Source organism: Trachinotus anak, unplaced genomic scaffold (genome assembly GCF_046630095.1).
Source record: "Trachinotus anak isolate AG129_WGS33_773 ecotype Australia unplaced genomic scaffold, CSIRO_AGI_Tana_v1 ptg000008l, whole genome shotgun sequence".
NCBI classification, from domain to species: Eukaryota; Metazoa; Chordata; class Actinopteri; order Carangiformes; family Carangidae; genus Trachinotus; species Trachinotus anak.
The window spans coordinates 4,180,858-4,197,268 of NW_027273859.1; the positions used below are offsets into that span (position 1 = coordinate 4,180,858).

At 41.1% G+C, this 16,411-nt stretch overlaps 1 protein-coding gene across 3 annotated transcripts in view; it reads left to right on the forward strand.

The window, feature by feature from the left end:
* zmat4a (zinc finger, matrin-type 4a) overlaps nt 1-16,411 on the forward strand; it is a 145,721-nt gene that overhangs the window by 42,753 nt on the left and 86,557 nt on the right. For all 3 annotated transcript variants that reach the window (XM_071481947.1, XM_071481948.1, XM_071481949.1), the window contains exon 3: nt 7,661-7,750. In XM_071481947.1, coding sequence (XP_071338048.1) covers nt 7,661-7,750 — 90 coding nt within the window. The remainder of the gene's footprint in view (nt 1-7,660; nt 7,751-16,411) is intronic.

Below are 16,411 nucleotides of genomic sequence, written 5' to 3' on the forward strand. Positions count from 1 at the left end.
ATATAATGCTCAGTAATCCATTTATGTAGCATCACACAAAGTTAATCCTTCCCAGAACATATGCCTGAAAAGCTCAGGCACTGCTACTTTGCATAAAAAAAGGAAATTTAAATAGCAGATTTAAAACATTGTATAGTGCTTCAAAGTGCACATAATAGTGTTTGGAATTTCAAAACAATTGTATCCAGTGTTTTTTTATTATTATTTTCATTACCTAACATAATTATTTCTACTGCTGCCCTGCTTCACATTCAAACACATACAGATATTCACACCAGGGAGCTGCCCAGTACAGTTACATCCTGCTGCTGGCAGCTGCAATGGAGCAGTGTGGGGTCAAGCTCTTGGCTCAAGAGCACTTCCAGCTGGCAGCTTATTGCAACCCACAGTTGCATGTTATTGCTAGCCGACTTCCAGTGGCTGCAGTAATTATGTTAGGTCCATAGACTGTATATAAAGATGGACATAGCACCATAACGTCTCCCATAGGTTTCTGTAGAGCGATTTTGAATCTCAGAGTAGGCTGCTTCGCTGTTGCCATCTTGGCAGTAGCTGACTCCGCCCAACTCCTGGCTAATCCCAAAATGGGCAGAGAGGAGGGGGGTGTGTGGAGCCCAGACTTTGGTGCATGCTGGTTTGTGCCAAGCATACGCTCATCTACCTGTCACTCAAAGAAGCAAGCCATAAATTATGTATAACTTTAAGCCTTAATAAAAATCAAACAGGTGAGTTATATAAAAATTCACCCCCTCCCAGCTGTCATGAAGGAGGAAATTAGCAATAGAGACCAAAACCGTTTCTCTGCCACACTGTAAACATTAGGTCGACAAAATACAGGACTTTGACACAGGAGACTTTGTTCATTTCTTGTCTGAAACCAATAGTCAGCATTGTTTCTTTTAGCCATGACTGTTCCACAACTAACTATATGTTTCTTAATGTAACCGTGATGATGAAGGTCCACTAACCTTAAAGGTGAACTTATTCTAACCTAAACTATCTTTTCCTAAACTTAATCACATAAACTTTTCACCTCAGCCTCAAACTATGATCATTCCATAAGCTTAACCACATGTTTATTATTCTAAGCATGACAACAAAGGTGTGGTACGCCTGCTGCCTCAGGTTGCAGGATTTGTAGGGCATCTGTTGAGATGGGATAGTGTGTGCTCATCCACTTTCTACTGCACTGCTGCCTTCCCCACATATTATTTCTATTCCTGAAGATCAGTTCTATATATGAGAAGGGTCATTTTCATTATTTCCAACTAGTTTTTAATTGGCAGTTGTGTTGCTGTCTTCTTTGGTCCAGGAGTATTTGTCCCTTGTACTCCCCCACCCTGGCCACGGGGGAGTGGAACGTCTGAACCTACACAAGCGCTGATCAGCTCACTGATGTAGTGGTAATGCATTATGGATTTTTCTTCAGCCCTGATTATGTCAAGCGTGCACTTAGCTTCCCTCTCATACAAACATGTTTTGCAGAGGAGCTTGTTCCAATAGAGTTGAGTTCAATTCTGAGCAAGGGTTTTCTCTTTCTTATCAAGAGTCTTCAGACAGACTAATCTGTCATGCCAAGTGCAAATCTGTAGTATGTAGGAATATGTAATGATGACCTGCATGCTGCCAATAGTTGAGTATCCTCCATCAGTCAGTGTCTTATAAGTGCGTGGACTGATCTACCTGCAGTGTTTCCTGTTGGTTTCCTCAGTCACTTGGGGTTCTGGGTTTCTTTACCTTACAAATGTCCAGGCCATTTTCCAAACATTACATAGTGTATGAATGTATTCTTCTTTTCTTCCAGTTCATTAGATTCCATTTGGCATAAAAATCAACTTCCAGACACTTTAAACTTGTTAAAGTCCATGTAGTAGAGCCATCCTTAGAGCCTCACTGTAGCTGTGTCCCAGTTTAGTGGCCGCGTCCTTCAGAGGCTGCATTTGAAGACCGATTGCATCACATTGGTGTGACTAGGCCCTCCCATTTCGAAGGCTCCTTCAAATGCAGCTGAGAAATGCTGCTTTCTTACCTGGGCAGGAAAAAATCCAATGGGTGGATCCTTCGTGGCCCAATCTTTCCCAGTATTCATTGCACGCTGGTAATGAAAGCAAAAAATCACAGACAGAGAGCCTAAGGATCACGCTTTTAAATGCAAGTATTGGGTTTCAGCTCAGTTCAACAGCTAATGGCACAGTGGTTAAAAAACCAAGGGATTTAAATCCTGAAGTCTTTGTTATCAAAAAAAAGTTACGTGCCAAGGTTGCTAGGCAACAGGAGCTGTGCTCTCTGATGCAAAGGTGGGGATGGGCACAGCTGGTCATGCAAACCGAAAATCCTCCGCAGGCCAGTACATCTCATTTTGCTTCGGCCTTCATAGTCTGTGATGGCTACAAAGGGCCACACCTTCGTAGACTGTGTCCTCTAAACAGCTAAGCAGCATCTTTTTATACAAAAAGCTACCTCTTTATCCACGTCTGCACATTTACCAGGTTCAATACAACTTACCAGAATTTTTTATTTTGCCTTATTGTGATCAGTTTGCAGGCAAATTTTCACCGCATCTACCTCAAGATGACCTCACACGTGTACGATACTTTCAGCGTGCACGCAGAGCTCTGTCATATTTCCATTGTGCTCTGCTTGTTTTGCAGGTTTGAAAGATGCATGCAACAGTGCAGGTTTAACATTTAGTAAAGTACAGTTGGAGGAGGCGACGGGGGAACTGCTGGCAGAAAGTAGAGCCAAGATAAAAAAACTCCCACGTGAATGACATCAGCTTTCCAAATGCACACTTTCATCAAAATTTCAAATGAGCCATTTATGGAACACGCTACTCAAAACTTGTTTTCCATCATAGATTCAGAAATAGTTGTTGCAGAAAATACTTGACAGTGCCTCTAAGGGGCTATTTTGTTTGCCAAACAAAGTTGGCATAGCTGTACTGTGTGGACTACATCTACAGTGTCTTTGATCAAGACCCCTCTGGGATCTTCCTCACTCCTCGAGCCTAACTCATCTCACAAAAAACTGGAACAATGGAACATCCTAAATGGTTAAGAAGGTAGAGATGTAAAATATATCACTTTAAGGTATAATTTGACATTTTGGGTAAAAAACAATTTCAGTCTGCTAACATGGCATAGCATAAAGCACAAAGCATCTGGAAAAGGATGGAAACCTGGCTCTGTTCAAAGGTGACAAAATCTGCCTACCAACATCACTACAGTCCACTGAGTACCATGTTATTTCCTGTTACCTTAAACTGAAAATTTGTGGTTTACAGGCTTATGTGCAGGATTATGACCAGGAGGAAAGAATTCACTGCTCCTAACCAGGCAATAATCCAGCATATAATGTCCTGCAAAACACAATGTACCCAGCCAGACCAGCTGTTTCCCCCCTGTTTGAGTGCAAGTGAATAATCTTGCAACCAGACCTTTCTTCCTTTAAAGTGCAGTAGACCTACAGCACCAGACTGTGTCTTCTGATGTACACTGCCTGGATGCTCGGCAGAGTGCAAAAGCAATTCTAATTGTATATGCAGCTGGCCTCACTTGGTAATTAGGAAGTTATGCAAATAAATGAAGAAATTTCATACATTTACAATTAAAATAATCAGCAAATGCTTAGAATTTCCAATGGGCAACTCTAAAGGTCAATGTGCACAGTATCCCATTAGCTGAAATGTTTTCTGTAAAGTGGTGAAGTGGGGCTGGTGGAAAACCATCTCTCTGCTGCAAAGAAGAGATGTTACCTCAGTGTGTTAGAAAAAATAATAATAATAAAAAACATTTTTGGAGAACATAACAAATAATGTGCACCAGAAGTGCAATTGATTGCAGCTCAAAAAAAGTAAAAACAAAAAAAAAAGAAATTCATGCAGTGAATCAAGGCAAAGCCTACTGCAAAATGATGACTTTTTGATGTGGTAGCTATCAGCAGTGACCTTGCAGGAAATTGATGTCAAACTCTGGTTGATTGTCTTGTTCCTTGTTCCCCATATTCATTATCCTTTATTGCATGGCAAAAGAAATATTAAAAAAAACAAACTGTTGGAGCGGTACAAAGCTGATATTGCCATCGTAGAATAAGCAGTCCTGTGACTTGTTTCACTCTGATTATTTAGTTTAATGTTGGAGAGAAAATTTGAATTTTAAACACTCAATTTTTTCATCTTTCTTCTTTCTTCTTTCTGGGTTTGAATAATCTCTGCTGCTGCAGTGGATGTTATAATACAAGATGAATAGAGCCACTTCACCTTCCCAAAATACATTTAACAAGTTTTTACATAATGGTGGTATGTGCCTTGCTGTTGTTCATTTGAGCTACAAGTGTCATCATTTTTAAATTTTTTTTATGCAAATACTGCATTCATTTACAAAGGAGGTGATCAGAACAGGTTTTACTGAAAAGTGTGCTGAGCCAGCTGCCACTCGTGTGTACTTCATGCTTTCCAAGCTTGATCAATTTTTTCTCAAAGAAGCGATGGAGCTCAGGTTGCTTTATCTCTGCCAGGAAACCAGACAGGCAAGACAAATAGATTCCTGCAGCCTCGCCCTCACCCCCTGACCAGGCAGGATGAGTTTGTCTGTCATGCCCTTGAGAAGTGAAGAGTCCAGCTGCCTGATGGGGTAATACGCCGGGCACCTGTCCCCTCCTCACCATGCCTCACTAGACACTATAGTGTTACTATAACTCTTCTGCGGTTTCCCCTGACGATGCAATGACAGCATCACAGGAGGTTTTCCCTCCTCTTGCTGTATCACTGCTGATACAGACATCTGTGACATCTGAAGCTTCTCCTCATGAAGCAGAAGTAGTTTCAGATAATCTAATCTGTCCTTCCAAATTCTGTCTCTCCCCTGACCTGTCTGTGCTATCAGATCCGAGCGGGTCGATGGGCTTCTGGTAAGAAGAGTCATGCTTCTCCCCCAGTGAACCAAGCACTAATTATCAATTCGATCCAGTGTCAGGGAGCGGCAGTGTGCACTTCATTCCACAGTCCTCTCCTATTTTTGATGGGGTTTCCACCCAGCACAGATCTAAGACTGTCTGAAACAGGCATGAATAGGGGAAAGGGAAGGAAAGGCAAAGTGCCATTCTCAGGTAGAATCTTTTTGTGTGACTCAGATTGATGTAAAGCGACACAATAATTCAGCCTGGTTCAATATCCTTCAGCCTTTTGCTCTAAAAGCATATTTTAACATCGAGTTAACTGAATTGTGAAAGCAAGGCACTTAAAGTGGCAATTTTTCATCACAATATTATTAATACATGACAGTGATTACCCAGAGTGTTTATTCTGTGCAGCTATGGGGTGCTGACTCCACCAGCGTGAGTTTTCTTCAGCAGGTAGCTTAAGGTCTCTGTTGTTAGGATTCTTTGACTCTGCAGACTTTTCTATTCCAATTTTGGCATTTAAATATTGAGGTTGTGTTGTTTTGAATGGTGAGACAGAGGTTGGGGCATGAAGAGGTTGTCTGCTGGATACCTTCCAGTGAAGATAGTATGGGTACATCCTACATGCATCTCCCAAAAATAGCTCTGTCTCATGAGATTATAGGATGGATGGATGTTTATTCAAGGCCATGCTGAATTTGTTTTGTGAGGGATGTTGGTATTTTGTCTGTTGAAAATATTTGTTTTCTACATGATTAGTATTTAAATTATAATAATTAATATACTGCATATAATTGTGCAAACTTCATTTACTGACAAATCCACTATCGTGTTGTGAACACTTTTCTCTCCCAAGACAAATTCCATTTCCTCAAATCAGATTATTGGTTGATTCAAAGAACCAATCAGTCACCAATCAGTGATTTTTATTCTTATAATTCTCTGTTCTCTGATTGAGTCATTTTTCTGTGATTAAAATAAAATAATGCTGTAACTACACGTTTTGGGAGTTTGACATTATTTTTAATCCTTTCAAATTTTATTATTTTATTCCAGGTCAATTATGGACTAAAAATTGGATTTTGCATTTTCTGTTCGATGGAGCTCTGGTGGCTTAAGGTTTAAGGCACTGACCATGAACATCCCCATCTCATACCCAATTTGGGAGCTTTGTTGCATGTCATTCCTCTTCTGTCTGTTTCTCCACAGTCTGCTCTCTAACAAAGGCATTAAATGCCCTACGCAATATGAATAATAATAATAAAAATAAGAAATAAAAAAAAAAACACATTAGCTGCTTAAAACATCACTTTCAGGGTGGAATATTTTTGGGGAAAAGTATGGTAAACAGATTGGTTTGGAATAATTTGCTGACCTGCCTGTATTTCATGGTTACAAGAACCAGAAACAGTTGATTTTTCTCCTACAATAACTGATTGCTTTTTTTTCTTTTTTTGCCACTTGAAACATGAAACATGAAAAGTATAAATACAACATGGACGTGAGATAGCAAACTGGGGCATACATCCAGCAGTTACAGAGAACATTATCATTCATGTAGCTGGTAAATGCTCCACTACATTAACCAGCTGGTCTCTAACTGCCCACTCAGTGAGCTTTTTCTCTGAAATACAAAAAATTGCATGCTGTGGCTCAAACCAACCTGTGAGAGTGATGAGAGTGAACCGGATCAGGGAAGTTGTGGGTCGGACAGATAAACAATGAGCTGAAACTGGCTGTAAAGCTGTGAAAAGCCAGGGTGAGCTGCAGATTCAGCTGATGATCAAGCGACCCCTTTCACATTGTCACATTGTTTTCATATTGTCACTTCATCTATTATCATTGAAAAAAATAGATTGTAGACACTTTAACAAATGTTGTTTTACACTTGTTTTTTGTTCCTGTGTTTCAAACCACTCTGACCTTGTGCAGAAAGTGTGATACATTTTATTCTGATCATTATGAAAGATGCTGATGATCTCCTTGTGCAATCACTGATCTTAATGGTTAAGTGAAACTAAGTAACTATAGTGCACAGACAATTAGACAAACAACTGTTTGACAATTCATCACTGCATAGTGTTTGTGGAGCCTGTGGTGAAGGGCAAGTGCACTTCATATTAAATCTGCTCTCTTTGGACCCTTTGGCAAAGGCAAGTGAGCCTCGCTGCTTAATGTGTGATATGTGGGGAAGTGAAGGAGGACATGGCGAATGATTACTGAAACACAGATGTATGCAGTTGACATTATAGCAGCTTGGATCCTTTATTTGACCAAGCAAATTCAGCAACAGAAATATTTTTCTCACCGACAGTGTCCTGTTTCACTTTGACACAGCTGCACACACACAACACAAACAGAGCTACTTTCAGGCCTCCTGAGGTGAGTCCAGGTCTCACTCCAGCTTCAAACCTGTCATTCATTCTCAACACTGAGACTCTCAACACAGTCCAGCCCAAATATAGCAAAATATGATATCGTAACCCAACTAAATAATTGTATTGTCGTATTTTATATTCCAGTTGTACCTTTTTTTTATAATACATAAATATATTATTGTATTTTAGGTTTTAGATTTTTTTGTATGTGTAATTATGATATTGTATTTATTATTGTTATCATTATAGCAGCTTTAAATGAATGAATTCAAGGTGAAAGAGCTGGATGTCCTGGTCGCCTGCAGCACCTGAGGAAACCACATCAAAATCAACCCCCCTCATTCTGCTTTACTGACACTTTTCTCTCCCTGTCTCCCCTCCAGAGTCGGAAACACGCCAATAAAGTGCGGCTGTATTACATGCTACATCCTGTGGATGGAGGCTGCCCTGCCAAGAAGCTCAGAACAGACAATGTGAGTCCTGTGTGAATTCTGCCCGTCCGGCTGCATGTCCCCCCACGGTCTCAGTAATCACAGGGAAACATGCACACATCAGTCTACAGCTGCCTCACAAGGAAACCTTTACTGTTAATGGATTTTCCTGTGACCCCCCCCCTTCCCCACACACACACACACACACACACACACACACACACACACACACACACCCCTACACTCGCTCTGTGTCAGAGTAGCTGACAGATAAACAGCAGTGTTTCTAGACCAATGAACAATGCGACAGTGATGGTGCTGCGGTTCGATGCCAGGGGATGCCAACCTTTCATCAAACACAAAGACACACTGTGCGGCACCCAGCCCTCCCGACTCTCCCTGTCATGTAAATTGAATGTACATGACGTCTTTGACAGACACAATTATGCGGCCTGTCATTCCCTTTCGATAAGCATTTGGGTGGTGATGTGTGTTTTTTGGTTATTGAAGCCTCTTACAGCTCGAAGCAACTTCTGCTCCTCCTCGTCTCTGTCAGAGGAAGACAAAAACACGGTTTCTACATCCCGGTTGCCCACACTCAGATAAGCATCGCGGTGTTGAGATTTCATGGAGCATGTCGAGACTTTATGTCAGTGTCACAGTGAATGGGACATTTTCTATCTGTGTTCCTTTCAGGTGGAGTTCAGGGTGATGGAGGAGGAATGGAGAGGCTGTAGTGGGGGGATGGAGTGAAGGGGCTGGGGTGGTCTCTCCTGATTACTGGGCGTTTGCCAGCTATCAGCCTGGAAATCTGGGTTTGTGAACCAGATAAGAACACATCAGGGACACTGTTGCTGCCTCTCACTGCCTCAGCTCATCATCCAGACCTGCCATTCTGTTTCTGTTTCAGTGTACGTTTCCCCGCCAGCCCACCACTCCTGTCCCTGCTTCTCTCTGTTTTTGTTCTCATCACATTTTCCTGTCACACACCTCTGCGGATCTGTTTCCCCCTTTCCCTTTGCTCGTGCCCATTATTTTCTTTTTCTGTCCTTTTCCTGTCTTTCCTCTACATTTTCACTCTTTCCTCTATATTTCTTTCTTTTTCCTTTCCTTTCCTTTTGAATTGTTTCCTTCCCTCTCCATTCCCACCCTTTCCTCTCCTCCACTTTCCTTTTTTACTCTACTTTTTATTGTTTCCTTTCCATTCCTCTACTTGTCTTTAACTTCCTTTCCTCTACTTTTCTTCCCTTTCTCTGTTCCTCTATTTTCCTCCTCATCAATTTCCTTTGTTCTCATTTCCTTTATTCTGCTCTCCTCCCTCCTTTTATCTTCATCCCTTTTCCAACATTACTACCACTATCTTCTCTCTTTGCCTCTTTTTTTCTCTACGTTTCCCTCCTTCTCTCCTCCCTGTTTGTCTCCTCTCCTTGTTTCCTTCCTCACATTTCGCCGACTAAAGGTCTTTCTCCGACTGTTTCTTTGATGTGATTTTTTGCGATCTTTGAGACACAGGAGGCTTGTCTTCTATCTCCTGCCATCGTTCTGCTGATGCTTTCATCACTCCCACTGAAACCACGTGGGACCAGAGTGATGACTGATGAGCCCTGGGTGTAGGAACAGGGACGTCACAGCTCATCATTCTTTCACTCTCCCCTGTGTGTTTCATTACCTTCTTGTCAGGAAACACAGGTACAACATATTGTTTGACCATATGATACACAGTGTTGTACTCTAATCTGTCACCATCTGGGTTTCTGTAATAATGATAATCTAAAGCAGAAAATATTGAGGAAAAAACAAAGAATTACCCGAACCTAGAACATATTGTATCACATGTAACCACGATGTTGGAGCCTGTGGTGAAGCTTTCACTGTTTTCCTGTTTGCACCAAAATCAGAGTGAAATCATTCACTGTTGTTTTAGTCATTCATTTTATTAATTTCATTATGGCTTTAAACATTTTAGGTAGGATTTGGCTAATGTTGGTTTGTGACAGCTGATAACACATGGTGACATTATTACCGTTTCTTTATTTTGTATTAGTTATCTTCATACATTTTTAAAGTAAAAAGAAAAGCAAAGAAAAGAAAAGAGATATTTTAGGTTGGAAAATCCTCTGAAACTGTGATACAGTTGTAGAAGCTGCATAAATCAATAGTTGTATAATAACATAAATATATGGATTCAATGACAGCTTATCATGTGAAAGAGGTCACTCATAATAATGCATCACCCTCCCTGCTGTTCCCCTCAGCTGTATGCAGAGTTTTAGCTACTTTCAGCCCAGTGTTTTGGCTGCCAACTTTATTGTTCTGCTTCACTCGCTCCACATGATTCCCAGCTGCAGTAGGCAGAATCAATTATTCAATAAAAAGGCTCTGATAAACCCACCGTATGCTACCTGCCCAGCACCTAATGTACACTGGAAATATCTGGTCAATATTGGGAATTGGTGGAGATCAAATAGGATCTCACAAATGTAGCTAATTAAATTGGATTTACATTCATGGACCACATTCAGTTAGGCAGAAACACAAAATGCAACTGTTTATTAATACATATGTGAGATGTCTGTGCTGTGTTTACAGTTTTTTACGCTTCCCACAAGTGGCTGAAAAATCAAATGCAGCTTTAAAGGTGCCCTGTGGAGTTTATGACGCTACCAGCACCACAGAGGTATAAATGCAAAGATAACAGTGCCTGATAACTCTAGCCCTAAGTAAAAGTGCTTATGTACAGTACAGTACACTGTAAAGATATAGTTAGAGCGTCAAGCACCAAAATATCTACTAATAACTTGAAGTGATTAAATTATAATTAGTGATGTATTAAAGGTCCCATATTTTACACTGTATCTATGAGAAGATGTGTTTGTGGTTTTAAGCACAAAAAAACATCTCAGTGTAGTATTCTCTCAGGGGCTCTGGTAACAACAGGTCTGTGAGCCAATCACAAGTCTCTGAGTGGTAGAACAAAAGTATAGCAGATTCCAGGTAAACACCCAGAGAAACAAAACACCTGCAAGGCTGGACGGTGGGTCTGGGGGGGCTGGGCTCTGGGCATGGCTGAATGTGGTGACAGCTTTGTTGTTTACAGAAATCCCAACACCCCTTTTCAAGGCTCAGTTTCTGAATATGGGCTTTGTGCATTTTTCTGTGCAGCATTTTAATATTGTAGCTGGTAGAGGTGAAGCTGATCAAATGTCAAGTAAATATAGTGGAGTTACAAGTGCAACATTTCCCTCTGAAATATAGTGGAAAATAACATCGCACAGAAATGCTCAAGCAAAGGACCAGTGCCTTTCAAGCTGAAGGTTTGTAGCTACTTTCAATCACTTCAGCATTTAAACCCTTAAACTCCACAGTGAGTGTTGATAGTAAAAGATATTCATGCTGTGTGGTTCAGGACTTGGCAAAGGGCTGAAGGTGGAAGCAGTTGTACAGTATGTATTGTATTTTTGCCTCTGTGGCCTTTACTATTATTCCAGCTGCTCTCCGTATCAAAGCTGTTAGTCTTTTGTGCATGGCTGTCAGATAGAATCTGTGTCTGCTTTGTAATGGCTGTGTTAACAGGGACAGTGAGGAAATCGGTTTCCACATGGATCCGGTTGTTTTCCCAGAATCTCTGTCCACACTGCTGCATACCTGAGCAGGGGGGTGAGGAGGAAGAAGGCTCTAATCAAGCCTCCCATGCAAGTTCATGTGAGGTGACCTTGCTGGCTTGTGTCATCTAAAGGCCTTCTGAGGGAAGGTCGAGCTCAGGGTTTCTATGATGTAAGCCTGTGATGTAAATGTCAGGGAGCTGCTTTGATCTTGTGAGAGCTACAGTAAACTCTGAAAAAGTATGAAGGCACATTTTGATATTTTTAAGGGTCTGCGCTTCCCTGTCACACTAGAGTAAAATGGATGATAATGCTGTATATGTTGTACTTGTCACTTAGCTATATATCCAGGACAGCAGAAGTAAAGATACTTTCAGACAGAAAATGATCATGTTTCTATATGTTTATACTGCAACAGTAAATAGGTAATTGTAACCAAATTACATTTTCTATTTGCATTTGAGGATATGTACATATTTGACAAAATAAATCAATACTGAACAATAAAATCTTCACAGAAAACTTATTCGTTTTCCACAAAAAATATCTGACTTGCAGTCTAATATCCACTTGCACGGCATTATTAAGAAAAAGTTCACAGTGACTTCACATGAAAAAACTTTTATGCAAATTTAACCAAAACCTCCATCTTTCCCCCACCTGAACCAAAGTGTTTTCAGACAGGACTCTGTCACTGGTCTGACAGTTGTACTGAACCACCCCGACCACCTCCTGGCAATTCTCCTGCTGATGATAAAAATTGTCTCATAATGAACATAAACCAGCAAGAGATGACGTTGCCACCACCACAACGTGAGTGGGGAAACAGTTTAGTTGTATGTGAATGTAATTTCGAGGTGACCATCATTAGATATGTGGCTTTGGCTGTCTGATGCAGCAGCTCTGTTAGTTTCACTCTAAGCTAGATATTTTAATTTCTGCAGAAAGTAGTGGATGCGCTTTTTATTTCAGATAAGTCGGGATGCCTCCATAAGTCGCTGTGACAACCTGTCTCCAGGAAATTAAATTCACATAGTACATTTACTTTTACATTTACTCATCTGGCAGACACTTTTATCCAAAGGGACTTATTATTGAGGCAACATGCGGTTCAGTATTTTGCCCAAGGGCCCTTCAGGACATGGACAAGAGGAGCTGGGAATTGAACCTCCAACCCTGCGATCAGTGGGCAAACCACCTGAGACACGGTCGTTTTCCCAGTCATGGTGCGGAGACAAATTTCTGCCTGAATTATCTTCACAAAGGGTTTTGGAGTGAATGAATCACCACCCTGTATGACCCTTTCAACAGGTGATCACGGGGGTTGGCTGTTTGTTCCCGAGCTCCTCTTGTCCACATGTCGACATGTCCTTGGGCAAAACACTGAACCCCAAAATGCCCCCAGTGGTCAAGCCAGTGCCTCGGTAGCTCGCTACCATCTGTGAGTATGTGTGTATGTGTGTGTGTGTGCATGGGTGAATGAGAGGCCAACTGTAAAGCCCTTTGAATAAAACCACTATATATGCAGACATTTACCATTACACCGTTATATATTACACAGATGTTGCAGGGAGGAGGTGGGGGTGGGTGGAGGGCGACACAGCCCAGGACTCGCATGTGCTGAGGCTTCAGCAGCAAAAGCAGTCTAGGTAAGGTAAAGGAAGGATTGGTTCTGGTTAAACATTAATAAACATGTCACACTTCTACTGTCTGTGATTGTGATCTATTTCTGTATTAAACCAGACCATGAACTAATCCTAACCTTAACCTGTGCCGCCACATCAGCATAAGAGGTTTGATAATGCTGTTGTTGCTACAAGTGGATATTGTGCTGCACGTCTGGATATATTGGTATAAAACTGGTGTTACTTAACAAAAGTTCCTTGTCATGTGAACAGAACATGTCATTGACGCGACATGTTTCCTACAAAATGTATTTGCTATTATACATTAGTTACTCTGTAAGTTAACAGTTGCTCGTATGTAAACATTGTGGTGATGTTTACTGGAGAGAAGTAAATGTCTGTTGTCAGTTTCTGATCTGAACAACAATAACAGAACAAAAGACATACAAGTATATTGAGACAAATCTCTCATGTGTCAACACATGTCCATGCTCCACGACCTCTGCTTGGTTGTGCAGTTTACCTGAGCTTCCAGACTTCATGTTGAGGACGTGGACTAGCAGCTTTGTGTGAAACTGTTTCCCAAATTGTTTTTGACAGATAAATTAAAGCGTAAAGAGGAACTCAGCTAATAGGATTTAGTCAGTGACCATAAAGTCTGTAAGCCTATTCAATCAGTCACCCTGTATTGTATTTGCCTCAGGATGTATTTGGTTTTAGAGGTTTGGTTACACACTCAGATGTTAGTCATGTCTAAACCTCCATATTTAAAACCTTGAGCCTGACTTAAATTCAATGCAAATGATGCAACTTTTCTGGGGCGGCCCGGTAGTCGAGTAGTAAGGGTGCGTACCATGTTGAGCGTAAGACGCTCTTAGCAGGCAGTCGCTGGTTCGACTCCTGACCGGTCCGACTCTTTCCTGCATGTCATTCCCCTCTCTCTACCCCCTTTCCTGTCAGTCTCCACTTGTCTATAATAAAGGCATATAAAAAAATAAAAAATAAAAAAAGATTTTTCTGTAGGCTGTTTTACATGTTTTGCTCAGCTCTATCCTAAAAACTAGCTCTTGAGATTACTTGTGTCTGCGGTTGTTATACAGTAAAAACTCCACTATCGGGTATTCATCAAACCCTAATTCAGCTACAGCACATTCTGGCTGACAGTGAATGTAGGCTGTTGCTTGGTAATGGGATGACATCCACCAGGACAGCAACCGTCAAATATGCCTATAAAGACGTGCTTTTCTCCCCATGTGAGTTTCACCAATCAGCTGCCGGCATCAGCCTGGTAATAGGCACAGGGACCTCTGTAGGATGGAGACCAAAAAAAATCTCTGCGTTGTGGCGCTGGATGCAGAATCCTATCAGGAGACAAGGGAGTGAGAGCCGAGGGAGGAGTTTGGAGCTGATAGAACAACTCCTCCGAGCCTCACTGCTGTGCAAATTAAATCAACCTTGGGGTTAATGTCTGTTCCAGGAGAGACAGACGGCTCCTGTTTCACTGGGAGAGAGGGAGTTGGGGGGGTTTGGAGGGGTGGAGGGGTGGACAGAGAGCAGGGCAGAGAACTTTACTATCATACCCTGTCTCTGCTGCAGCTGCTCAGCTTCCCTCTGAGAGTTCGCTGTGCGCAGCCTCTTGATGTGTTGTGTGTCATCTATTATGTATTTAGATCATGTAGATGAGCTCGGTTTTACACCAAATATTTTACAGTGCATACATTAACTTTTGAAAACACACTGGAGTCTAAGGGAAGGACACTGAGTAGTAACATGAAGGGGTGAACTGAGGTTTAACTGCACATTTTAAATAGCTGCGTGTAACACTTCTTTTTACAGAATATCTCTCCCAATTGAATCACAAAAGAGCGACTGCATCAGAAAATAGACAGTTGAGTAAAAAAGATGAAGGTTCTGGGATGTATACCATACAACTGAAACGGCCTTGTTTGACTCCAGTCAGGAACCTTTGCTGCTTGGGTTACCTCCTTTGTTACAACATTGAATAATGGCCAATGTTTTTGTAGAACATTATAAGGTCGCAGTGAAGTTAACCTTTGACTGTTTGGATATAAAATGTCATCACTTCATCATTTTATCCTATTAGATATTTGTATTAAATTGTGTCATAAGTAGTGTATGAATTTGTGAGTTATGACCAAAAAACATGTTTTGTCAGTTCATATTTGAGTCAAAGTTAACGTTTGTGCCAAATTTGAAGAAATTCCCTTGAGGTCAGTTTTGAGACGTCACATTCAAGAGGCCAAAATTGTGTTTTATGAGATCATAATGACCTATGACCTTTGACCACCTAAATCTAATGAGTTCATTCTTGAGTCCAAATGGATTTTTGTGCCAAATTTAGAAGGGATTGCCCTGAGGAGTTCCTGAGATATTGTATTCACAAGACTAAAACCGTGTTTTGTGAGCTCACCGTGACCTTGACCTTTGACCTTTAACCACCAAAATCTAATATTACGTTTACGGGACTGGGACAAATGAATGGACAACCCGAAACATAATGACTCCAGCCCTCACTGTTGCTGGCGCAGACGCATGAAAAGTCAAAGGTACAAGCTAATGTAGGTAAAAATATAAGAAAAGAGTTAACAATGATTTCAAAGATGGATTTTGATACAGAACATCCACTCACACAGTTAAAAATTCTGATCACAAGAAAATAACACTGATACTGGATAAATTTGTTAAATCCAGGATTACATCCATTTGGCAAATGAACCATGATTAAAAGAGAACTCCACCGGCTTTGTTAAATCTCTGTTGGACTTGTTGGAGAATGCATGAACACAAAATATTCAAATCCTTGTCAAAACTTTGCAGATATATTACTCACAGTGCAACTCAATCACTGACATTCTGGTCAGAGATTCAGGTTTGAAGAGATGAGGAGACGGCTACAGAGATCTGGTAAACTCACTTCTTTCCAAGTCAACACCTCCAGATTGTTTTCATTTTCATACTTCAGCCCCAGCAGACAGTCACGTCACTTAACGTTTATCTCACACGGTTCCCTCTGGAATCTCTTTCACAAATACACTTTGATGTGTAATATCAGAATTCCCTCTGAGGTATGGTTAAGGTTTGGTAACTGTGAATCCATGGTTCAACTGCTGCTTGTTTGGTTGGTTTAACTTCCTGGTTCAGGAGCCAGTGGGAATAGTAGGGATGGACTCAGGAAACAGCACACACCTGAGTAAATTGGGCCTCAGACTGACTTCTCTGTGCTCCTCCACATGCTGTGTTCATTACTACTCTACTGTTCATTCATGTTTTTTCCCCTAATTGAAAGTAACTTTGGGCCTGTTTGTGACTGTCGTCCCATAAAAAAAACTAGACCATAGGTCATCTGTGCAAGCAGTTTATTTTATTTGAACCATAGTTGCATTTCATTTTTAGGTGACATCCAGCAGGGAGCGTTTAGGTGTAAATGTGAATCTCAGATTGAGTCAAATAGTTTT